Source organism: Martes martes, assembly GCF_963455335.1.
Source record: "Martes martes genome assembly, chromosome: 4".
NCBI classification, from domain to species: Eukaryota; Metazoa; Chordata; class Mammalia; order Carnivora; family Mustelidae; genus Martes; species Martes martes.
This window is the reverse complement of record NC_137891.1, coordinates 109,704,910-109,731,073: the sequence shown is the minus strand read 5'-3', so window position 1 is coordinate 109,731,073 and position 26,164 is coordinate 109,704,910. Positions and strand designations below refer to the sequence as shown.

General features: G+C 37.5%; 1 protein-coding gene across 1 annotated transcript in view; it reads right to left on the bottom strand.

Annotated features, from left to right (window-relative positions):
* Positions 1-26,164, bottom strand: part of DPYD (dihydropyrimidine dehydrogenase) — an 842,461-nt gene that overhangs the window by 265,183 nt on the left and 551,114 nt on the right. The window contains exons 15-16 of the mRNA XM_080800117.1: positions 23,136-23,204; positions 13,753-13,836 (exon numbers count right to left, since the gene is read on the bottom strand). Coding sequence (XP_080656243.1) covers positions 13,753-13,836; positions 23,136-23,204 — 153 coding nt within the window. The remainder of the gene's footprint in view (positions 1-13,752; positions 13,837-23,135; positions 23,205-26,164) is intronic.

The window sequence follows — 26,164 nt, the reverse complement described above, 5'->3', positions numbered from 1 at the left end:
TGCCAGACTCCACAGTGGGAGTGGAGCCTACTTAAGATTCTCTCTCTTCCAGTCCCTCTGCCCCTCACTCTTTCTCTAAAAAAATCAATCAATCAATCAAATAACAACTATAGCAGAAGTTAAAACAATCATAACCCTGGAATAAAACACAGTAAAAAAAAAAAAAAAATAGAGAGAGGAAATATAAAAACACAACAGAGGTAGACCAAACTGGGTATCGATGGTGATTCATGAGAAACGGGTTAGAAGATAGTAAGTTTACAAAATGACAAGTAAGCATGTAAAAGCAAATAGAGAGAAAAACATTTAAAAGGAACAAGGAACTAGGTACTGTGAAATGAAGAACTTAATTGTAGTTGTTTATTTAATTCATTGATACTTAATAAGTATATATACTGGCATAATTAAATTCAGATACTGCCAAAATTATAAAAATCTATAGCTGCACCAGAGGTCAGGTTACCATTTCTGTTTATTTATTTATTTTTTAACTGCAACACAAAAATGGGTTTGAAGAATCTGGCACATTCTCAGGTGTTCACTGCCAAGAAGATTTGGGCTTTCTAATCCAATGCACTGAATTTAGGTAGAAAAATCACAAGTTCTTTGAAAATAAATCTACATACAAGGAATGTTAGTTCCTAAGGAGTCAATGAAGAGAAAGTGGAGAAGGCAGGATGACAAACGACAGTATGTGATGTGTCCACAAGAAAGAAGTTAGGGATAAGGGACATGAGCAAATAAAGAATGTAAAAAGAACAAAACTGATGGTGTTCAATGTCCACAGCACCTGCAGCATTCCTGACCCAGTATAGCTGCTCAATTAATAACTAGTGGATTAACTGAATCAGTGGGTGTTCCAACTACTAGAATTAGCTTTTCAGACTGTGTTCATCAACGGAAAAACAATTACAGAAATAGCAAGTAGGTAGATTTGCAAGAAAGAGTGTCAAAACAATTGCCATGGTGGACTAGATCTACTCGGAGAAGGAGAAAGAGAATGAATAATCTAAAATTAGGAACAAAAACTTACAGATTCTGTGACTTGATCTACAGGGAAGAAATAGGTCTGTGCCGTTCCCAGAGAAGTATTCTCCTGGTTGCTTTGATTGTGTTTTATTGCCATCAGCCTTGGCACTCCTCTGGACATGTGTTTTGGATTCTTGGAACCAAAATGAATAGTACATACAGTAAAGTGCATCTATCCTGAAGGGAAAATGACAACCACATAACACCATGTAAAAGAATGCCGACAAAAAGAGAATTTGTTTTTCTGCATTATATGAGACAATAAGGCAGAAAGAGAAAGAAAAGTAAAGCAAATGACTGCATGACAGAAAAGGAGAATGAGGCTCACAACACACAAGACCAAGGGAGGGGGGGTGGGAGAGCCCACGAAGGCAGAAACAAGGTAACAAAAAGGACAAAACCAGCAGCAGAAAAGAACTGTCAGACACAAAACCCTCAAAACAATAGATAGGAAAAAAAGGAACAAGATGACAGGAAAAGAACAGCATGGAATCTAGTAAGAAAAAGAAACAAAAATTTCAAATAATGGATTTTCTAACACCCCCGCTGTTCCGGCAGTGCATTGTGTCACAGTCTCACAGAGCAGTGCATAATTTATTATGGTCACTCACTGCCAGGCTGTTATAAAGGGCAACAGCTATACGAAAATACTCCCCACCGCTGGATGGCTTAATGATCTACCCTTTGTAAAGGGGCAGGGCTGTGGAATGGCAGGCGAGGGCAGAACCACGCATGGGGCTGGACGGCGTTCTGCCTACTTGGTGCTCTCCACCCTTTGAAGAAGGGGTGAATTCCCTCTTGGGCACTTCTGCGGGGGTTCTTTACCCCTCTTCAGCTGCTCCCGAATAATCACCAACTAGCAGGAGTAGTTTCTTAATGCCTGATACCACAGACCGTCTCCTTTATGGGGGGGTGGTGTCAAATTTAAACAGCAAAAAAATGATTTTTAAAAATAAAAACAGACGTCGGCAATTAACATTCATGACTGTGAAACTGCACTAGGTTTTAATCGTGTCTGGAAATTTAAAAAAAAGTAAAGAAACATTAGGGTTTCCCTTAAAACCGAATTTGGAGACAGAAAAAATTAGTAACACATAAAAGTAAAGGTAGTTCAAAAAAAATTTTTTTTACCGATTGTTTTGAGGAAACTAGCCTTTTCAGTAGTATTTATCCAGAGGAGCTTCCATTACTCCCACAAATAGCACTATTTTCAAAGAGAGATGTATCATTAAGATATGTATCAATCATTTGTGTGCTTAGTAAAGCCAGGAATTTTCTTTCTGGAGAGGCAGCAGTGCCCAAGGTTAGGGGCACAGACTCTTGAGCCAGAGGCCAGGATTTGAATACTGAGGCGGTCATTTACTTGCTGTGCGACCCTGCCACACTACTTATTCCCTCTATCTCTAGGTTCTCCCATCTGTAAAATGGGAGTAATAATAGTAAATACATCATAGAGTTGTGAGGATTACAGGAGTTAGACCTTGTATCAGAGCCTGGCAAGTGGCACAGCAGGATCATATCTGCTCTCAAATAATGTATGAGGCAACATTCAGGGAGCATTTGTAATTCAGAACTGGAAATGGAAACAGGTCAAAATAAAGTTCTTAATTTCCTGGAGGCCAGGCTAAGGAAGTTTATTTTCTTTCTCTCTTTTCAACCCCAGATAGTGGCCTTGTTTACATAGGATAGCGAGTCTGCAAAAGGAACAGAGTCAGCCATTTTGATGTCTTTCATCCTCCAAATTCCTCCAATAATCATGTAAAAAATGTTCATTCTTAACAACAATAACAACAACAAAAACAAAAGATTACTAAGTTCTAAAGACAGAATATTTGAAAAGGAGACAGACTGCTGTCCAGGGCACAGGGAATTGTAAATAATATGTATAAGTGAGTAGTATGTACCTCTGGATAAACATATTTAGAATGGATTTGAGACACAAACTGGAGAAATCAGACACATGACACCTAACATGGTTGAGGCGGAAAGATGACCAAAAACCAGAGCAATGTATTGAGACTGGTTTTAGAGGGAAATAAAATGACTTGAAATACTAGTCTTAACTTAAAAAAAACAAGAACTGCTATACTGAGTCATATTCATAAACCACTCTGCTCAGGATCTTCTCATTGCCAATGGCACACACACACACACACACACACAAACAACACATTTTGTATGAAGACTAAATTCAATTATTCATTCATTCAAACTTTCATTAATCTGTCCAAAAATTATTTATGGAACCTACCAGGTACCATAATAACATTAATCCTTGGGGATTCAATGTGGAGCAAGTCACTCCAGCCTCCGGTCCTCTGTCTGTAAATATGGAGAATGTTTTATCTTCCCCCTCAAAGTTGACTGAGGAGTGCGTGTGATCCCACGTGTGGAAACAGCTAGCACAAGGCTTGGAATACAAGGCATACTAAGTGAACAAACTCAATTTTTATAATCTTCTATGAATTTATTCTCTTGGGATATATCTATATCATAGTAACTATACTTGTATTGTTGCCATCTCAAAAATATAATTCCTTATTTACTATATACTGGGAAAATTGTATTTCACTTTATCCTACTTTATTCACTTTATCCATCTTCTCTATGAGAGAGTGATATGTTTAATAGTCAAAATGTTTTAGGGGTAAGTTTTTACTTGTTTAAAATAAGGATGGATTCATTTAAAAGGAAGTTTTTGCTAAGGGCTTAGTAGTGGGGATTGGAGAGAGTATACAGAAAATACCAGAATCACAGATACCAGAAAATGCTCTAGGGGTGGAAAGGTGGAGACCCCCTGGGAACTGGAATGAGGAACCATAGATTTATCTGAGACTTGGTCATTAGATGGTTTAAAAATGCTTATCTGTCATGGGGAAGGATGAGTCATTCACTAAACCATGGAGCAAAGAAGAGAAAGTAAGAGAGAGTGAGAATGCTAAGGACATCAGCTTTCCTGGATCCAGACAATCATGAAGTCAACTTCAATCTCATACCATCAGTTATATCAGTTAATACATCTGTCTTAGTTCATAATACCAGAATTTCTCCATCTGCATACAACAGAAAGCTAAGAACTATCTTGCTACTTGTTTTTCCTTCAAAACCCATATCCAACCCATCCTCAAATGCTGTTGGATATACTCCTTATCTCTGGTATATCCACTTCTCCTTCTCTACAATCATTTCTCTAAGCTAAGCCGTAAACCTCCATTATACTTTACATGAACAACTGCATGGTTATTCCAGACAGACTTCTTAGGTCCATTCTCATGCTCCTCTAATTCTCTTCTTAAAATGAAAACACAATCATATCACCCCACATTGTCACCATCTCACCCACCAAACACATGTACAGGCTTATGTATACACACACACATACACACACACACCAAACCTTTTTATAATCTCCCACTGCTGTTGGGATAAGATCAAAAGTCTTAACAAGGCATGACTTAGGGGTTTCTATATAGTCTGACCTCTATTTTCCCCTTTCCAACATCATCTTGTGCCACATGTGTGTGCTTTAAGCACCCTATTCTTCTTTTGCCCTTCAGCATGCCTTGTTTCAACCATAGGGCTTTTGCTCATGCTGTTTCCATGGCCTGGAATGCTCTAACCCACCCCAATCATTCACTTAGTTAAAAATCCTCTAAATATTTCAGTTATCAGATGTAACATCATTTTCTTATAAAGTCGTTCCTTACCCTTCCAATAGTCCAGAAATTTCACATTATATGCTTTTCATGTATCATGGACCACTACTTCACGGTACTATGCCAGTTGTATTTTATTGTTTGTGGGGTTATTTGTGCAATATATGTCTATTCTACTAAATGGGAAGATCCCTGAGAACAGAAAACATATCTGGTTTTGCTCATTATTATACTCTCAGCTTTTCATACAATTCTTGGTATATAGTAGAAATCCTAAATATTTGCTGAATGAATAAAAGTAGAGAAGTATTTGATGATTTGGGGAGAACAATGAATACTCTGGGGTCTGTATAACCTTTGTCTTATAAACAGAAAGTCTGTTCTCCAAAAGTTTGAGACTGAGGTGACAGAACGTAGAAAGAGAATCAAGAGTGAACATGGGATAGAGGAATAGAGAACAAGACAGGAGAAGTGAAGGGATTCGATTGTTCCTTCATGTACTAAGTTCTCCACATTTGGAAAACATGGTTATAGGAGAAACAGGAATGACATGCCTACTATGTTGCCATATGATCTCAGGTATTGTCAAGGAACAAAAAAAAACATTGATAAACAAAAACTGGCAATAGAGTCTCCATTCATTTGAAAAACAGCCAAAAGTTTCACAATTAAGAGAAAAAATCTGTATGCTACTCTCTGATGAGTCATTAACATACATTAAGTATAACTGACTTTGCCACTTGATCTATGAGGACTTTTACAACTGAGTACACTTCAGTAACAACAGATAGGGAGAGAAAACACTCCAACTAGAAATCATAAACAATAGATAACATGAGGAAAGAAAGACATTCAGAACATCTCAAAGTATCTAAAATTGATTCTCATGCTTTACATTAATATCTCCTTAAACAAAACTTTTTTTTTGTAGAGCCTATATTTATTAATCATAATGCAACTTAATGAAGTGATTTTTTTTTTTTTTTGGTGAAGGAACAAAAACAAAGTTAGCTATAAAACATGACTGTCATTAAGATTTCTTCAATGTAATCAACAACAAGACAGACTTCATATTTGTATAAAATCTGTTACTATCAGTAAGCGCCACCTCATGTGTATCTGGCGGGGGAGTAATAGTTCTCTGGGAATGGGGCTGCTAGATGATAGTTAACAAAAGCCCTAGAGTCTTCCATCTTGAATCAAGACTCCCAGATTGTAAAAATGTCATGGTTTTAATAAATCTACTTCCCTTGACTTACTTTTTTTTGGGGGGGGGGGGCACTATTTCCTTCAGTAGTCAGGCAAACCCACATGCTTTCTTCCTGACATTGCTCACCTTCTCCCAGCTCAAAGCCTTAAACTGATTGCACTCTAGAAGGCTGCTTCTATCCCAGTGGGAAATGTATAAAAACTTTATAGCTGAGGCACAAGTTGCCTTAATTTTAAGGTCTTCTTGAAAGTGGTGGCTCTTACGCCTTTCGTTGATTTGTCTTACTCATTATCCTTTCTCTTGCCTTATTGTAAACTTGGCTGCCTCTGAATCTCTCAGCTTCCGAGTGCTTACTAGGTTTTGGTCCAATCTTGGTTTTATAGCCTAATATGCAGTGTCCTTTACTCCTGAGTCTTTTGTGCCTTTTAATAAATGACTCAGTCTTATTTTCCAGTTTTTCCAAATATTCTAGACTAGTTGGATCCGTGACTGGAACCTTCATTTCACTGCCAGCAATTCTGGTTTCCAATGTTGTTTCTACTCTGCACTGCTAATGCCTGTTATTCTGTGTGACATTATGCTATGCAAACTCTCCATGGTACCATTGATAAGATCATAGCCTCTCCCTACCCTACTCCTGTGTTTTTCTCTTTCAGTCAAAGAGATTTTTGGTTTATCTTTATGCTATAAGTCAGCAGGCATATAGAAAACTCTGCTATGCTTCTCAAAGTCACTATGATGTGATCGTTTGAGGGTGATTTAAAAAAAAAAACACTTTAAAATGCTACTGCTGCTATATTTGGGGAATATAACAAGTGATGAGTACAATAAAAGCCACACTAAATTAAAAAAAAAAGATACACACATTTAAAATGTTTTTCCTTCAACCACTCACCAGTGATCCACTTATTTGTACTACATGTAATTTTTTTAACTGCCACATGATTGTTGTCCTAGACATTTATGTGATTACTCCCCCCACCTACAACTGGTATTTCAGTAAGATTTAAATGGCATTGTTTTCTGCTGAAAATTTAAAATTTTGAGAGGAAGCAATCATTTTATATCATTAACCAACATTAATAACTAAAGCTGAAAACTCATAGAGTATCAGCTTAAGGCGAAATATTGGCAGTTACAGAAATGCCTCTTACAGATCTCCTGTAGTTATCTTCTTATTTAAGCACCCATGTCTATGCAAATGGTTGAGAATTAAGCTCAAATAAAAGTTGGGCAACAGAATACAGCATAAAGCAAATATTTCTGTTTGATCAGAGATACTTTTTTCTCACAAACAAATAGATAATTTATTTTAAAGCACTTCTAAAATTATAATGCTGCAAGGAAAATAAGAGTGAATGTATATGGAGAATACCAGATTTCAGTCACTTTTGCAGAAGCTTATCTCATGCAGTCATTTCTCATAGCTCTCCGTGAAATGATGTTACTTTGTGACATAATGATTTCCAAACCTGTGAACGTGATGTTTCGGGGACTCAATCCACTGAAGCCAACCTAGGCTATCCCATATTTATCCGTTCAACTTGCAGACCTTAGTTCCAACTCCCGAACCTGAAGTTATATTCACCCATGCTAACTAGAGCAAGAATAACATCACTTTCAGAATGATGTGGCACTTTCTCACACATGTATTTTAGAGGGGCTGGAGTTAAAAGGAGTGTGAGGGAATCAAGAACCTGAAACATGGGCATGTACCAGACCAGTATAAAAAAAAATCTAACTCAGCAGTGATCCTCCCCTTGAGGTCCTCAAAAAGAGTCCAGGGAGGTCACTGTCGCTTCAGCTGTATTATACTACTGATAGGGCTCCCATATTCTTTTCTCTAGCCTTTGGGATATCTCATCCTCCTGAGTTCCTGAATTTCATTCCTCTGGGAAATGTAGGTAGTACTATGAATTCTCAGTTGTGTTGGCTTTAAAACCCATATCTTTTATACTGTCTCCTCCATAAACATCTTATGGGGACCTGAACTAGGCAGATTGTGGTCATCGTTCATGGACCCTGTATCACATATGAGATGGGGGTCTGTTAACCCAGCTGCTGGAGGAAGATTTTATTTCCCAAGGGAGATGCTAGCACATCTGGGGCAATGTGGTCTTCACACTTAGTTTTGGATTCTCTTTCTGCTGACAGACGTCTGCTCCCTGGCAAGGGTAAGAGTAATAATCTGTGGTTAATGTTTTATGAAAAATGTTGGCATGTTGTAATAAAAACAAAGCCCTTCTCTCTCCTTTTTAAATAGGCACACAGAGTTTGCGTAAATTAAATTGGACATATAACAGATCATGAGGGAAATACCAAAGCATTGTTTGGGTGATCTTAATTTAAGTCAATAATTATTTAAGATCAGTAAACGTTTTAAGATTTACCACTTTAAATCTGTTTGCTCTTACTTAGCTGAATCACCATGAAAGCAGGACTGCATATGTATTTCCTGATGATGAAATTAATGTTAAGACTGTTTAAGTTAAGCATTTCAGTGTTTAGAAATTCTATGCGGAGGATGGGTGTAAATCAATGAGGGGGCTGTGAGAGAGCAAGACTTACCAGGTAATAACCGTGGCACTGCCATCTTTCTTTAGGACATTGTTTTAAATGAGAAGCTAGAGTAGCCTTCCCTCTGATTACACTATCATTTTGGAATTTTCCATCTAAAAGCATCCTTACTGAAATAGGTGTACGCTCTATGGCAATCACACCTACAAGGAAGGCATCCAAACTACCAAAAAATGGGAATCCTATAAGGGCCAGGGAAATAAGATCTTTGTAGTGTCATAGAATTGTTAGGCAAAGAAATTCAAATTCATTGACAGTGATTCGATCTCTAGGTCACCAGAGATTCTAATAAGAGTGTACTTTAGTTTTCACCTTTAAACTTGTTCATGTACAATATATTCTTTTTTCTTTCTCATGGAAAGCTTGGTTGACTGATAAGATATACTCAGTTAATACATTAGATGTCATTTAAAATAGAATTAGACAGGTGATTTCTATTTGGATAATTTCAGTTGAAAAGTTATGAATTCTAGGCAGAAAGGTATGGAGTCAGGAGTTCCCAGGGCACTATACTGGCTTATTCAGCTCAGCTAGAGATTTGGATATACCCAAATGACCTAAGGAAATACTGAATAGAGCACCAGATGCGGGTCAGTGACAAAGGCATCAAAGGCTATGGACCTTGCTGGTTGGTTTCTTCAGGAGAAGACAAATTAGGTATCTTCCCAGTCCCTGATTCCTTTCCTGTAAATAAGGGGGTCAAACTGGAAAATCCTTCAGGTTACTCTCAGAGTGAAATCGGTACTTCACAATGTCACATCATTGACACAAGGCAAAAAAGTAAACAACTTGTGTGCAAGATGAGAAAAAGCTTTAAAACATCATGTTTTCTGATGGCAGAAAAAAAAAAATCATTTCAAGAGGACTTACAACTAGTACTCCGAAGTCCTGAGGAGCACGCTGCTTCTTGCTCTTTCTTTTTGCCTTGTGGATGATAAAACAGGAAGGTGGGAAGACAAGGCATCTTAGCCCACACCTCCATCCACAACCTCCATCAACTCCTTTTTCTTTTCGTAGCTGATGGAGGGTCTAAGAATTAAAGGTATTGCTGGCTAAAGAAGGCAGCTTAGAGACTCTTCAATGTCAGGAACCTAGAAAGTAGGCAAAAATTCTGGGAAGGGTTGGTTTGGATATTTAAGGGTGGAATTGGACAGGCACGTACTGATCAAATCCATGTTTGGGAGCAAGCATTTACCCTTGGTCAAACGTTTGCTACTATTTGCATGAAGCACATAGAGTGTTAAAGGAGAGCAACGAAGCTCTAGCTCCTCACTGCTGCATGGTAATGCAGGCCACCTGCAGCCGTATCCTCCAAAATTCAAGAGAGTAAGAAATAGGATCTTCCTTTCAAATCCACCTATTTTTCAAATATTGGTAATAATTTCAAAACAAGATAAATACAACAACAACAACAGAAAGCTATTCGAGTTTCTTCAACTCTTGCCTGAATTCACATTAGAACTTCTGCAGGATGAAATTAAAAATAGTCAATTATTCAAGGAAAAAAGAGGGTGATTTCACCCAATGCTATCAGAATACTTCGTATTTAGGAAAAGGAGAAGACCTCCAAGAGGTGACATTTTATCTCAACTTTATAGAATTGACTATAGTTTAATTATATTTATAAAGTAATATGCCAGCACAGGAATTTGGCTTACACAGACTGCATGAAGACAATTTTTTTTTTAAGATTTTATTTATTTGATACAGAGAGAGGTGGGGAGCACCAGTAGGAAAAGTGGCAGGCAGAGGGAGAGGAAGAAGGCTCTCCCCTGAGCAGGGAGGTCGATGTGGGGCTCGATCCCAGGACCCTGGGATCATGACCTGAGCCGAAGGCAGCCGCTTAACCGACTGAGCCACCCAGGTGCCCCACAAGGACAACTTTAAATCTGAATGTTAAGACATCAGGAAGGCTCCCTTATTTCAGGGAGAAGCAATATCTACCTGGTAGATCCAGGTTTGCTTATGTGTGTGTGTGTTTAAGGATTTTATTTTTATTTTTTTGACAGAGAGAGAGAGCACAAGTAGGGGGAGTGGAAGAGGGAAAGGAGGCTCCCCACTGAACAGGGAGCCCGATGCAGGGCTGGATCCCATCATGATCTGAGCCAAAGGCAGACACCCAACCAACTGAGCCACCCAGGCACCCCTTGCTTGTGTTTTTATATATTTAGAGAAATGTAAATTTAGAACTATAAGAGACTTTAGAGATAACTTTCCTGTACTGCACTTTCAGTTAATAATAATAATATTTAATGCTTACGTTGGAATACCAATTTATTAAGAACCATTCTCGGTGACTTATCTACTTATCTATATTCAGGCTTCTATGCTAATAAAAGCTCAGGCCTTGGCAACTGCTGACCAGACTTGTGACATGGGAGGCATGGAGGCTTCAGTTTTTGTTGCTGTTTTGTTTGTTTTTGTTTTTATTTTATTGTTGTTCTTGTCATACAGCAGGATAAAAACTCAACCTATTCAGAGGGTTATTGTAAGGACAAGAAAACTAAATTTTTTTTTTTCATGTTGTAATATACCTCTGACTCTTCAGAGTATACACAACTAAAGCTAGAGAATATTTTCACTTTCGCTTGAGCATCAAAGTTATCAGGGATTTTCCATTTCACTTCGTAGGAAATATACAATTCAAATTCCCAAGGTCAGCTTGAGATTTTTTTTTATTTCTACAAATTCCATAAATATATGATTTCTATATATTGTGGAATAGAGGTTATAGCCTTCTCTGTTCAAAAATTTCACAATATTTGGTCACTTACAGGTACATTCATAGAGAGTTTAAATATCTAAATATATATTTAAATATATACATATGTAGTTAATATAAAATGACTTAGATACAAAGGCAGTATTTTTCCCTTATGAAATATTGGTGAGAAAATATATGACATAATGGCGGAAAAAACATGTTTAGAAAGGAAACTGTACCATACTGTGATAATCTGCCTCTTCTTAAGGGGCTAAAATTATGATGATTTCTAGAAACACCAGTGGAAAAAGTACAAGAGAGTGTTTTCAGTAGATAAATATTCTAGGCATGGAACTAATGTCAGTTTGTTTCATTCATGAAGAAAACACTTATCAGGCTATGGTGATGCTCACAGTTCTGTGCTCTGCACACACGGACTTTCCAAGAGATGGAACGTGGCATCCCACTGCAATGGGGAAGAGGAACTGGAATGGCTTCTCAGTTCCCCACACTGAGTAAAAATTTCCCATCCCAGCAGCTTACAAGTTGTCAAGACTATGAAACTCAAAGAGAAAGGAAGAGGCAATGGAAACAAGAGGTAGAGAAATTGGAAAAAAAAAAAAAAAAAGGAAGTAAAGGGAAAGATGAATAAGTCCCAGATATACCTGTGTCCACTCTAAAGAGTCAGATTTACAGTAAAGTGTTTTTTTAAATGAACTAATATTCTTCCTGCCATCCATTTAAAATATTGAACATTCCTGTGTCCTGAGGCACAGTAATCATTTAAAATATGTTGGAGCAAAAACAACTACATTTGTTTTATTTTTCAATTCTATGACTTAAACGAGAACATAATTAAAAAGAAAATTTCTAAATGTGGCTGATAAGAACTGGTTTTGGTTTTAGAAATTATAACAAGTAAAACAGCAATGTTCTCAAGTTTTCTTCAGCCTAAGGTATCATGGTTTTTGGAACATATGTTCTCCAAGAGTTTTAGAAATCTTAATACCAACTCTACTGCAAAATTTTACTGCTTGGTATCCTCATTCAGCCAAAGGCTGTGCAAAAATTTATGTAGATAAATAACTCTCTGGAGAGGATACACCTAAGACACTTAACAGCTGGGTAAGTTCAGATGTGTTCACAGAGTCAAAGCTCACTCTTAAAAAATAAGCTCAAGGTTGAGCAACATTTTCAAAATAATTGTCATTTCTGTGGCAAAGAATACATATTAAAATGTATCCTTCTTTAAAACATTAGTCAACAGATTTAAATGTTTCCATAGCTGTTTTTATCCACTTAACTAAAAAAATATCTTGGGTCTAAGTTTCAGACACTGTGTAAGGGTTAGAAAGAGAGAACCTTGACTTCCTCAGGCCCTGTTCCAGCTGTGTTTTTAGAAGCCTTCCTCATTTCAGTCAAGGTACACATGTTGACATACTGTCAACCAAGGCTTGGTTCTGTCACCACACTGACTGATCCTCTGGGTAACCTGTTGTGAGTGGAACAGAGGATATACTTGAAAAACATTTGACTAGGCCTTCTTCTCCTGCTGCTACATGAGAATGGTTTCTTCCTAAGTCACAAATCTATTCTGAATGTTAATTAAATATTTACAAGGTACTTTAAAATCCTCCCTGAATGCTAATATGAAAATAGCAACCTAGGTTCATTTGAATAAGCAGAAATTTTTGCCCTTCCAAATGAAGGGTCTCTGGCCTCTGAGTTTAATTCAAATAATCCAAGGATTTGGAAAAAAGAAAAAAAAAGAATTGAACACCTACTATGTATAAGACCCTGTGCCGGATGTCAAGACAAAAGTAAACTTTTCAGGACTAGAAAATTTGTCATAAATGACAACATTTCATATTATTTAATTCACACCATTTCCCTCTGGGCTTAAAAGCCAAATTAGATGCAAAACACTCACCTTTTTAGCATGAAGCTTTTACATTGCTCCTTAACATACAACACTGTATCCTAGTTACATAAAGATGCAGTATTTTCTACATATTAACATATATTTCCACATTTTATTCATTAGGTTTTTGAAAATATTTTAGCATGAAGGTTTCATTTATTGTATCCCAAAATAAAAATAGCATCAAAGTCTTTTTGCAACTCCCAAAACACAGTTAGGGAATAATGATCATATGCTAAAAAATGTAAAATGCAATTTATGCTGTGCCCCATTTACTACAAAATCACTACGAACAATGCATTTTGTACAGTATATTGCTCCAGGGAAACTGGATCAGCATCAGGAATGAATAAAGAACATTGCATTTGAAATCAGCTAATTCTGCTTCAGTGCTTTTAAAAACTATTTATTATGATATTACTTCCTGTCAAGCACATAATGTGATATTTTCCTCAATAAAACTAAACAGTTGCTGTAATTTCAGTTTCCCTCATTTTCCACTTTTTAAGCACTAAATATTTAAACAATGCAGACCTGGAAGTCTCAAGCCAGTTATCTGATCCACACATCTTGTTGCCTGAGGTACAGTTTTTTCTATACAGGGATATGTTCTTGTCCCCCAGAAATACATGATGGCAGCTGTTGAGGTCCTTACCTGCCCGCAAGCCAGGCCCATTCCTCTTTCTCCCATGCCATGTGGACACGATAAATTCAACTCCAGGGCATCTGCTCCAGAAGCCTTGAGGACGTGGAAGGAAAATGCAAGAAAAGGCAAACTTTATTTGTGTCCCGATACGCTTTCACCACTGGTAACTGAACATAGGTCACATTTGTTAAATTTATCCTTACAGCTATCTTGTGAGGTGAGTTCTGACTCTCAAATGAGAGTGTCTGTAACAATAACAATGATAACAACAGCAAATATTCCTTCGGTGCCGCTAAGTGCTCTATGTGCTTTATACTTATTATCTCTGATCCTCATAGTCCTTGGATTAGCAGGACACAAATTTTGCAGACAAGGAAACCGAAGCACATAGTTCATGACAAACCTGGTATATTAAGGACACAGCAGAGATTTTAACCCAGATCTGTTTGACATCACACTTAGTCTTCCCTACACAGCTTCTATTTTTATAAAAACAAATCTTACCAATTCTGGACAATTGGTACAGAAGTCGTAGTGCAATGCAAAATGGAGTAGGCAACATGGAATGCATACAAGTAAAATTTCAAATGTTTTTAACTGAGAATCAATTGTATTGCATTAGAAGTAAGTTCATGATAAGAAACATGAAGTGCAGATAATTTTGTCTTTTTTTTTTTTTAAAGATTTATTTATTTATTTGACAGAGAGAGATCACAAGTAGGCAGAGAGGCAGGCAAAGAGGGAGAGAGAGAGGGAAGCAGGCTCCCTGCTGAGCAGAGAGCCCAATGCGGGACTCGATCCCAGGACCCTGAGATCATGACCTGAGCCGAAGGCAGCGGCTTAACCCACTGAGCCACCCAGGCGCCCCGACAATTTTGTCTCTAATAATTAAATAGGATTCCTTCTAATTTAGCTCATTAATTCATTAATATACAAATGGGTCCTGCAAAACTGAACACAATAGTTCATTCAAAGTATTCTTAGATTACATGAAGAATCATAGAATTCTTGACCAGTCTTCTGTGAAAAACTCTCAAAAACAAGCAAAACACTTTTTAATAGTTTAAGATGGTAACTGGAGGGATGGGGGATAAACTATAAATGAGTCACGTTTGTATATTATTTTACCTAACTTCTAGAATTTCTCCAATGCCACAATTTCCTATTAAGTAAGGTCAACCAGAAGCTTGAGTCTGTTTCCGTAACACTAAACACGTCTGTCGCATTGCTTAGAAATAGAGTTCGTTACTTTGTCAGTGTACCACAAATCTTTCTTTAGGCCAACAGCTGTTTCTTCAAGGGCTTGCTTTTTTTCCTGATTGTTCACGATTTTAGCCCTTTTTTTCCTGCTTTGTAAATTTTAAGTAGGATCTCAACAAATTGAAGAATTCTAGTTAGCTATTCTTCGGTTGACAATCTTCCCAATCCTATTCGTTAGTGAGTCTGCATTTTCTTTTGCATATTTGTGAAAGTTCATTTGATTATTGAGCCTATTTTCCAATATGGTTTCATTATGGATTTTGATTCCCTAATTCAGTTTTAAAATGCTCCATATTATCTGAATATTACCATGAATCATGCTACTTTTTTTTCCCTGCTGATTTGGTGGTAGGCATGAACAAACACAGCCTGGGTTCTAATCCCAGATCTGCTAAGGAATAGCGGATGCTTTAGGAAGTTAGTTAATCTTCTTTGTTTCCAACTACTCAAGTATAAACTGTATATAATAGAACCTATCTAAAAACCATGTCATCTGGGAATTACCAGCTCAATTAAAAGATTGTACATTGCAATTATATACAGTATTTCCCATTTTCTTACTCTTAGTTATTTCAAATATTTCCTTTAGACCTCTTTCTTTAGCTGGAATTCAGTAATTAACAGAAATCAGTTCAACAATATTTTGGATTAGATAAACTTTAAGTGGCATCTGTAAACATATTTACATTATACATCTTTCTTAAAAGGTAAGTTGAAGCTTACAATTAACCATGATAGTAGATGATAATAACTAACATTTATTGAGTACTTACAATATGCCAGATACTTTACTAGGCTCTTTGTAGTGGGATATACCTTTATTCCCATTTTATAAATGACAAAATAGAGGTTACAAAGAGTTCAAGGGACTTGGTTAATACTTCACATCTTATAAATGAGAAAGGGGTCTTGAAACCAAGCATTCTGAGTCCAGAGCCTGTATTCTTACTATCAAAACTTAATAGAAATCACTAATTCCTAGGCTGGAGTTGGTACAGTGTGTTAAGGCATAACATTTGACATCCTCAAAGCTTCTAAACTTGAAGTAAAATTAAAATCTTGTAAAACCACTTAACCCCCTTAAAGGCTTTTCAGTGACTAATTAATAAATATTTCCCCAGCATTATATACATCTACAAACATCGACCCACCAAACACATCTGAAAAGGCCTTTGATTATCTCAAAACTGAGATAATCCTGCTCAAGGTGACACCAAGAGACAGAGAATATTCATTTGGCCTCTGCTTGAATATTCTCCTCACAGGATGTACACCACCTTAAAAGGCAGTTAATTCCATTTTCAAGCAACTATATGCATTCAAAAAGCCTTAATTGCTGAATTAGCATGAAATGTTAAATTAACTGAAACTGGGCATGCATTCTGACTCCTGTTAGTCACAGCTTTTTAGTTTACTCACTTAGCCCAGAGTTTATTCTACCTCACCTAAATGATTACACAATAAAGTAATCTAGAGAAGGCCATGACATAGAAAATCTGCTGTTTCTAATTTCATACATTATCTACTTATCACCCATTTATTTATATGAAGGAGAATGTCTATGTTAATAGCCAGAACTCTGGAAGCAGATTTCATGGGTTTGAATCCCACTTTTACTACATACTACCTGTGTGGTGCTGGGCATAGTATTTGACTTTCCTTTGCTTCATTTTCCTTATCTCCAAAAAGTGGAAAACCATCGAGGTAACTCATACGTTATTTGGTAAGCTATAAATCAGCTTAATAAAAGTGAATGACTTAGAACAGTGCCAATGGACTATAGTAAATATTATGCAAGTATAAGCTATTACTGTCTAACTAGGGTTTCTCTGTCTGTCTTTCCATCCATCCACCCATCTACCAATCATACAGCCATCCAATTACAATCTCCAGGCTGCCCTTTCCCAGTCTTCATCTGTAAAAGGATTTAAAGTAATTATTTATACTTCAGTGGGGGAGGGAGAAAGAAAAGGGAAAAAAAATACTTAGTAATTATCAGAATAGTGATAGCAGTGTAGTTTCTAAAATTCTCTGAGTCATTTTATAAAAACTCTCAGAAAAACTAAGGTAGCAAAATCACAAACCTTTGTACGATATATGCAACAAAAATCAGATACAAAGTTCTTCCTCTTCTCCCTTTCTTACTCCTCCCTTCTTCCCTGATCATGTGGTTTTAAAGTCATTGGGTAGGACACACAAAGGTAGCTGACCAAGAGAGGAGCCGTGAGAGCCCAGCATGGGGTATCAGAGCCCAAGAACAATAAGATGGATGTCCACGTAGAGGGCGGCTTGCTATAGTACATCAGAGCCCAGATAGGAAGGAAGGTGTCCATGGGTGGTGGGGACTGGCAAAAAACATCAGAGCCCCAGAGGGTCAGGAGGGTGTTCCCTTGGTGGGACACAAAAGGTACACTTCTTGAATATTGTCTTAATTTCATCTGTTAAAATTAGAATATAAAATGTGCAATGTTGACTTTCTACATAGCTGCACTGTCATCTAGTCTCAAATACCCAAAACTAAAGACACAAGTTTTTGATCTTAAACCACTCTGAATTGGATTTGGCACAGATTAACCCTGAACGGGCTTGGGCTCTATGGACTCTAAGTCAGTGACTATCTGTTGTATGCAAGGAGGAGTCCACCTTTCTTGATTCCATTCTGTCCTGCTAACTGTCACTCTGCAGGGACTTATACCCACCTGCTGCTCCACATTTCTGTAATGCACCTGTCTGCTTTCTACTTCAGCCTACTTGAGATCTCCTAACTCCAACATCGATTTAATTTCACAACACACTGCTAGCCCAAATTCAGGTTAAAAAATGGTAGGAACCTGGCTTTTAAGTGGTTTTTTTGGTCCCTCTGCTAGGAATGGTGTGGCCACCTGGTTTTGATACCTGTCTTTCCCCTGAACTTTCCTTGTGTCATCCTACCGATCGCAGTCAGACCTTTGGCAATCCTTCATCAGACCCTGACTTAAATCTTCTACTTTGTATCTTAATCACCTCAAGCTCATTGGTGCCAAATGAAGTACCACGCTTCTCAGTTATCCTGTAATTGCTTCCTTTTCCTTGGTCACATGTCAGGACACCAGCTCTGTACCCTTCTTTTACTTCAACAAATATTTGACAGGTACCCACTGGTAAGCAAAGCCCTGCGCTTGGATTGGAGATTAAGCAGTAAACCAGTCAGGAGTCCCCGCCCCCAAGGAGCTTGCTTTGTAATAAGCAGGGCAGACATTAAAGACCTAATGACACCATTGCTTATTACTTCATTAGATGCCACAAAGGAAAAGAACAGGCAGAGGGACACCAAGATTCTGGGGAGCCTGAAGCTGAAACAAACTGGGAAAACTTCCTTAAGAAAAAAATTAATTAAAATTACAAATACAGGGTGCCTGGGTGGCTCAGTGGGTTAAAGCCTCTGCCTTCAGCTCAGGTCATGATCTCAGGGTCCTGGGATCTAGTCGTGCATCGTGCTCTCTGCTCAGCAGGGAGCCTGTGTCCTTCTCTCTCTCTCTCTGCCCGCCTCTCTGCCTACTTGTGATCTCTCTCTCTCTTTCAAAAAAATAAATAAAATCTTTTTAAAAAATTACAAATACAAAATTTAGGCACAGGGCCTTGGAAGTGACTTGGGCAAGTAAGGGCCCTGAAAGCTTATGTTTCACTAGTTTTAATGGTAAATTGGCTTTTGAGGACAGGAGCTCAGAAGGAGCAAGACAGAGGATTTAACCCACTAGTCGGGGCACTCAGAGTTGAGAAAGAGAGAACATACTGTGAGCAAGAGAGACAATTCCAGGCCAAGGGAAGAGCAAAGGCTCTCAGTTGGGAGCATATCAGAGGAGTAACAAAAGACCAGTGGGTGTCGAACATGGACAGCAAACTGAGATGACGTTGGGGAGGCAGGCAGAGGCCAGACTATGTAGTAAGTCCAGGTCAAGTTAAGGATTTTGCCTCTTAGGAGAAATAGTGGGAAGATTTCGAAGGGACTGAGAGCAAGGAGATGAGTGGCGCTGTCTCAGATCAACCGGGATTAGGATGGCAGCGATACTTGTGGAGACACATTCGATGTATACACTGCTTCAAATTTGATGGCCTTATTTGCCACACAAACTTTGGCCACTAGCTTAAAAAGGGACCTCAGTCCCTGTAGCTGTCCTGGCAACTCTTATATTGCCAGCTCTCACAGCTCCCTCAGCACGAAAGCTGCGCTTTGCCACAGCCGCCGGCATACTAGTCCCAGGGACAGCTCCAGGAATGCCAACGCCCAGCCAGCCCTGACCAGGGGGCTCAGGCTTTTTCCCTCCAGTCTGGGTTTAGATCTCACAACATCTCACAAGAAACAGCACACAGGAAACACTTCACAACACGGTGTGGCATTTCATTTCCTTGGCAGCGGCCCCCAAAGGGGCAGGATACACAACCCCCCAGAAGCGTGGAGGAAAGGACAGCTCTGGGATGTGAAATTTGACCAGTCCAAGTAAGTAGACAGAAAGGAAGCAGTAGGTACATCTCTCACCCTTCTTCTCCTCTCAACTGTTGAGAGGCAGGATGATTTCACATGGCACTCTCTGTCCCATGTGACTGAGCCATCAGCTCCATTTCCTTGGGAAGTGGGAGCCAGCTCTGTCATGTACCATGCAGGCTCTGCTTTCCCTTACTCCTATCCCATTTCCCTTTTCTTCCCACTCATACTGCTCTGGGGTTGTAGCCTTCAATCAAGCATCTTCATGTGAACTTTGACATAGGCTATGTCTTCTAAGCTAATGTACATTAAGAAAGAAATGGCTCTGAGATCTATTAAAATGAGCTCAAGATCTATGTAAGACCTGATATTGTTAGTGTTCAGTCTGGTTCACTTTGGTGTCTTTCTGATCTTTTTGAATGGTATCATTTGATACAGCTGAGGCTATATCTTATTCACCTTTGTTTTTTGGCAAGAGACCATGCACACAGTAGGTGCTTCATAGATCTTCCTTTGCATGGAATTGGAATAGGTTATCCACGACCCAGAAAAGAAAAAATCCTGTGATCAGATACTGAAAATTGAGCAGACCCTATAATGCTACTGATTTGACACTAAACTGTGAAAACTTTTCCAGAGGCCACCTCTTTTTCCTGGTGTTTATAAAACAACAAATTCAAACCAGGTTGAAGAATGCGTAAAAGATGACATTAAAAGTGGTCATTCAGGGCGCCTGGGTGGCTCAGTGGGTTAAGCCGCTGCCTTCAGCTCAGGTCATGATCTCAGGGTCCTGGGATCGAGTCCCGCATTGGGCTCTCTGCTAGCAGGGAGCCTGCTTCCTCCTCTCTCTCTGCCTGCCTCTCTGCCTACCTGTGATCTCCATCTGTCAAACAAATAAGTAAAAATCTTTAAAAAAAAAAAAAGTGTGGTCATTCCTGGGTTCGAGTAGAAAGGAAGGCATGGTTCAGTATGGTTCTATTTCTAGAAGAAAACAAAACTTTCTAAAAAATATGCACATGATAAAGAAGATACACTGGATAGACATTTAAAAAACAGCATTCAGTTGAATTTACCATATTTTAAGAATGTACCTAGGTTCTATTTTTTTTTAACCGCTCATATGGTCTTAAATGTTTATTCAGAATAGTAAAATACAGTGGTAGTCACTGGTGAAATAAACAAATAATAATGATTGTTCTTATGCAGATTTTCATTCTGACACAGCTTCTCTGTTTTTACTTTTTCATGTTCTGGTATGTATCTGGATCTGTCCTGCTGGTACATGTGTCATTTCTGTTTTCAGATGTAATAGTAAAGAGCTCATAACAGATTTCCTCAGTTCCCAGTATCTCAGTATCTCGTAATTCAAAAATCAATCTATGGTAAGGAGAGGAACTTCATGAATTTAAAGTATATTCATCATCACATTCAGTCATTTGCTGAACTTAAAACTGGTGCTAGAACAGCTGGTGTGATATCTCTGATTTCTTACCACCCATTATCACCACCCCCAAAGAAATGTACATTGTAAGTGGTACAGTAACTTTGGCTTGAATACTTTTTGTTTTTCTTGGTTTCTTTTAATGTGGGCCCTTTCTCTTTTTCTTTCTTTTTTTTTTTGTTAAAGATTTATTTATTTGACAGACAGAGATCACAAGTAGGCAGAGAGGCAGGCAGAGAGAGAGGGAGAGGGAAACAGGGTCCCTGCTGAGCAGAGCCCGATGTGGGACTCGATCCCAGGACCCTGAGATCATGACCTGAGCCGAAGGCAGAGGCTTAACCCTCTGAGCCACCCAGGCGCCCCTAATGTGGGCTCTTTCATTGTAAAGATAACCTCTTTTAATCTGTTCTGAAGCATGCATTCAGAAAGACAAAACCAACTACTGACTCTGCAAAGCGTTACTACGTACCTACCACAGGAACTAAGATGAATCCTGCTACCTAATATTGCCCTCCAGGGGAATGTGGAGGCCTGGGGAGAGCTCCTTCAGGTGATATGCCCTGGGGCAGCCCATATTTTTAAGATTATAGTGAAGATTTTTTTTTAATTGACATTATTTATAGATTGACCTTCTTGATATGTAGATTGCTTTCCTGGGAAAAGATTCTACAGACTGGTTCGACTGAAAGGAAAAGCATAACTTTTTCTTTTTAAAGAAAAAAGAATTAAAAAAAAATAAAAGAATTTTTTTTAAAGAAAAAAGAATTATTTCCCTCTGGGGCGCCTGTGTGCCTAAGTCCTAACTCCGCCTTGGGCTTAGGTCATGCTCTGTGGGAAGCCTGCTTCTCTCCCACTCCCCCTGCTTGTGTTCCCTCTCTCACTGTGTCTCTTTCTCTGTCAAATAAATAAAATCTTTAAAAAAATAAATAAAATAAAAATTTTCCCTTCTTTTCTCCTTTTTTCCTTCCTTTCATTTTTGTTGTCCTTTTTCTTTCTTTCTTTCTTTTTTTTTTTTGCTACCCATACTTAGAAAATGATATTAAATAAAACTGAAATTCAAGAAATAGATACAAAATGTGAGAAATGTGAAAAGTATCTTTAAGTTGGTTAGTATGTTACTCATTAAAGTTTTTAAAAGTAAAATGCAGTTATTTAAAAGTTGATGCTCATTACTGAAGAAAATATTTATTTTAAAGTATTTTATTCTACAGAAAGGCAGAAAGGCAAGCAGCGTGATAAAGCCATTCATCATCATCAGCTTAAAATTGGCAAAGCTCACGCCAAGCACAGGTTCTGTGGAAGATTTCATGGCCAATTAGGTAAATACACATGTAAAGTGACCTCAGCACCAAAGATCATGAAGCCAATTACTGACCATGTTTAATTTTACCCCCTTAAGTGCCAGAAGTCATTTTTTCCCTTGCAGTTTTAAGATAGTCAAATAAAATGTACAATTTTTGAACACCATAGAGGGCTTTATAATATTTTATAATGAAGAGTCATTAGTATATAAGTAGTGTTAGATGTAGTCTTCTACATCTCTGAGAGGTTTTTAAGAAAACTCAGCTAAAGCTGTCTAGAAGATTTTTCATGACAGCGTGATGGACATAAGTGTACAAATTTAAGAATGTATTTTTCTATTTGAAATACAAATTTGAGGCACATGGTTAGTTGTTTGCATTTATGCAAGATTCAATTTATATTATGGAAAACCTGCTGACTAGTGTTCCATTCCGGAGCATTCTGTCCTACCATTTTATGCATGTCTGTATTCAAACTAGAATAGTATTAAATGAACATTTTATATTTTAAATATTCAAGAGTTTTATATTCAAAATTTCTTTTCGCTGTCAAACTAGTTTGCCTAAAGGCAAGGTAAGATCCTGTTACACTCTCAAAGGTAGAATTAAATTTTATCATGGCATCCATCATAATATACAGTTTGCTTAATATGCAAATAAAGAGTATATGGATTCCAGGAATAAAGGACTTTTAGGTAGTGTGTGAAATCCAAGGGACCACTTTTATAGAATAGATTCCTTTTAAATTTACATTTCCATCATTTTAATGAAAACACAGGATAAACAAATTATAATAGAAATGCTTTAAGTTACCATTTTCCATTCAATTTTACTTCTACGGGGCTATTTTTCATGGCAGGTCTTTATTTAAAACTAATAAAAATGGAAGAGAAGAAATAAAACAAATATATACTAAAGAAATCATTACCTCAGCCATTTTGGAGAGTTCCATCCAGTCGTTCTTGCTGTAACTGCACATGATGCTAGCAATCACAATCTTCAAGAAGAAAAAAAGGAAAGAATGTCAGTTCCAATAGTTGCACGTAAGGGTGCTTTTGCACATAAGGGTATATTAATATTTACACATATATGTTTATAATGGTAAACTGTATCATAAAAATTAGTTTTTGATCTGTTGAAAGACAAATTATTTAAAAACAGCAGTGTAGTACGCTGAGGCAAAGGGTAAGATTTAAGGCTTCAGACTTATGTTAGAGACTTTCTCATTTATTTCTTTGAATTTTTTTTAAATTTTTGAATGTTTTATTGAATAAATTTGACACATAATACATTGTTTAAGTTTAATGTGTATACTTGTGTTACTTTGATACATTTATATACTGTAATATGATTACTATTATAATGATATTTATCACATTACAAAATTGTGGTGTAGTATCATTGTTTATATTAAAGACCAATTATTCTTCATAAATAATGGAATCTCTATTCGAAGTCCAAATTTTGCTGAAAATCATTTTTAGTTTGGCATCATAATCATAATGCATTAAAATACATTGATTAATATCACTCTATTCTATCATGTGTTGTATACTAACTTTTAATTGTGTAAATATTATCACTTTTTTATGTGTTCTTTTTTTAAATTAAATTAAATTAAATTTTATCTTCAGTGTTCCAAAATTCATTGTTTATGCACCTTACTACTATTGAATTCTTATGTGAGTTACTCTTCTGATTCCCAAGCATTCTCATTTTTAAAATGGAGATAATGATACTGACTTTGCCAACCTCAGCAAGTGATAGTGGGAATTAGATAAATTTGTGTATGTGAAAGGGTTGTCTAAATTATACAATGACACGGAAATCTTCATTAATATAATTACTGGTATAGCTAAAAGTTTCAGGATATGGGAAAGAAATAAATTAGTGTCTTCTTCAATCATATCTTATTACAGCACAGATAATAATACCTTGCATATTCATAGTGCATTATATTTTTAAACTTGGTTAAATGTTGATTATTTAACTATAGTATTACAGTAAGCCTGTAATAGAGGCTATACAGAGTAGTAGTTACTACTACCTGCTCTGAAGCTGGAATGTCCAGATGAGAACTCTGACTCTATCACTTACTGTGTGGCCCCGGGCAAATTTTTAGTTTCTTCATTGGTTAAATATGGATAATTGTACTCTTTCAGAAAAATAATAACAGAAATTACTAAAAACCTATATAGCTCTTATGATGCACTAGGTACTGTTTTAATGGTTTTTACTTCATTTACTTAATCATTCCCGATATTAGTCCTCCAGTTTTACAGATGAAGGTGCTGAGACACTGTGATGTAAAAGTCACATAACTACTAAGAAGCAGAGCCAAGACTCAGACCTAGGCAATCTGACTGGGAGTCTGTGCTTTTAACCACTAGATTTTGCCGGCCCAAAATAAGTAATTAATACACATCAGCAATTTTTTATTATTAATATTTAAAGACTGAGATTGAGACAGGAAGAGTTTGTGCCAAGCCTAAAGTCACAGATTCTAGTGGAACAGTCCACTAAAAGTCCTTGTGCTCTCACCACATGCAGCTTTTTTTACTTATGTGTAGAAAACAAAACAAAACAAAGGTATGTTGGACAAGTCGGATGAATGCATTTGACATTGAGAGAAACAGAAAATAAGTTGTGATCATCTTGGAGAGAGTTCTGAAAACCAAAAAGACAACAAGCTTGTCTGTACAATTGAGTGAATTTTTTCTCTCCTGAGAGACTATCATCTCCTTGGGAGCTGGAACTGCCCTGCATCATTCATCATCTTATCTACAGTAACCAGCACATTGTTTGGCACACAATAAGACTGAGTGAATAAATGAGGGAGGTTGCCAAAGGTTTAGGGAGTTGTTTTATCAGCTCACCTTTTAAAAGTAAGCAAAAATGAATATCATGAGTCAGAGAAGGGAAAAATAAACAGCTGACGAAAACTGTTGGCAAACAATTACTATGAGTCAGATTGAAGAGTGAGCAAGGCTAATGCAGGTATTGGTCTTGGCGATGGGAAAGAGGGTCAGATGTTAAAGTACACAGGACTTGTGTCCTAGAAGGAGCAACTGAAAGAGAGGAACCGAAAGATCTGAGTCTGAATCTGAGGGATGGAGAGAAATCTCAGAACATGAGTCAGATAAAGGTGGGACAATGATGAGAAATAAAGAGCCAGGATCAGATAGATTCCTCTTTGGAGAGAGGGAAAAAGGGAAGAAAGTAAATGATGAACAAAGAGGAAAACTGAGAATGCCTAATTATTTGGGGACGAGTTCAGGATTCAACATTTGTGTCTAATGGGAATGCAGCTTCTAAGAATTTATAGAAAAATGTAATAATGATCCATGGCCTTTTCTCTAGTGGCTAACAGAAAGGGTGGGGGGAGTCAAACTCCACACTTGTCCATTTGCAAACTAAAAAAGGGTCACCAGCATAAATTATGAACCTTCAGTTAAGAGATGACCTTTCTGCCCTTTCCACATGATCTGCAATCTCAGGGTCTTTCTGCCCCATTCCCCAGTTTGAAACAGACCAGTGAGGAATACCACAGGGTACACCAGATCTTCCATGACCAAACTAATACCTCCTAGTGAATATCCCTTGCATGAAAAAATAAGGAAGTCCATTTGAGAGGAAAATCAACTGGAGGCAGGTAGGACAGATTCCTATTGTCTTTAGTGGCTTCAAGGTCAAAGAAAAACAAAACATATTTTAAAAACAAAACAGTTAAAACAGATACCTGGATGGCTCAGTTAGTTAAGCATCTGTCTTCAGCTCAGTTCATGATCCCAGAGTCCCGGGATTGAGCCCCACATCTGGGTTCCCTGCTTAGTGGGGAGCCTGTTTCTCCCTCTCCCTCTGCCTGCCACTCTCCTGCTTATGCTTTCTCTCTCTGTGTCAAATAAATAAAAATCTTAAAAAAAAAAAAAACAACTAAAATGAAGTTAAAAAAAAATT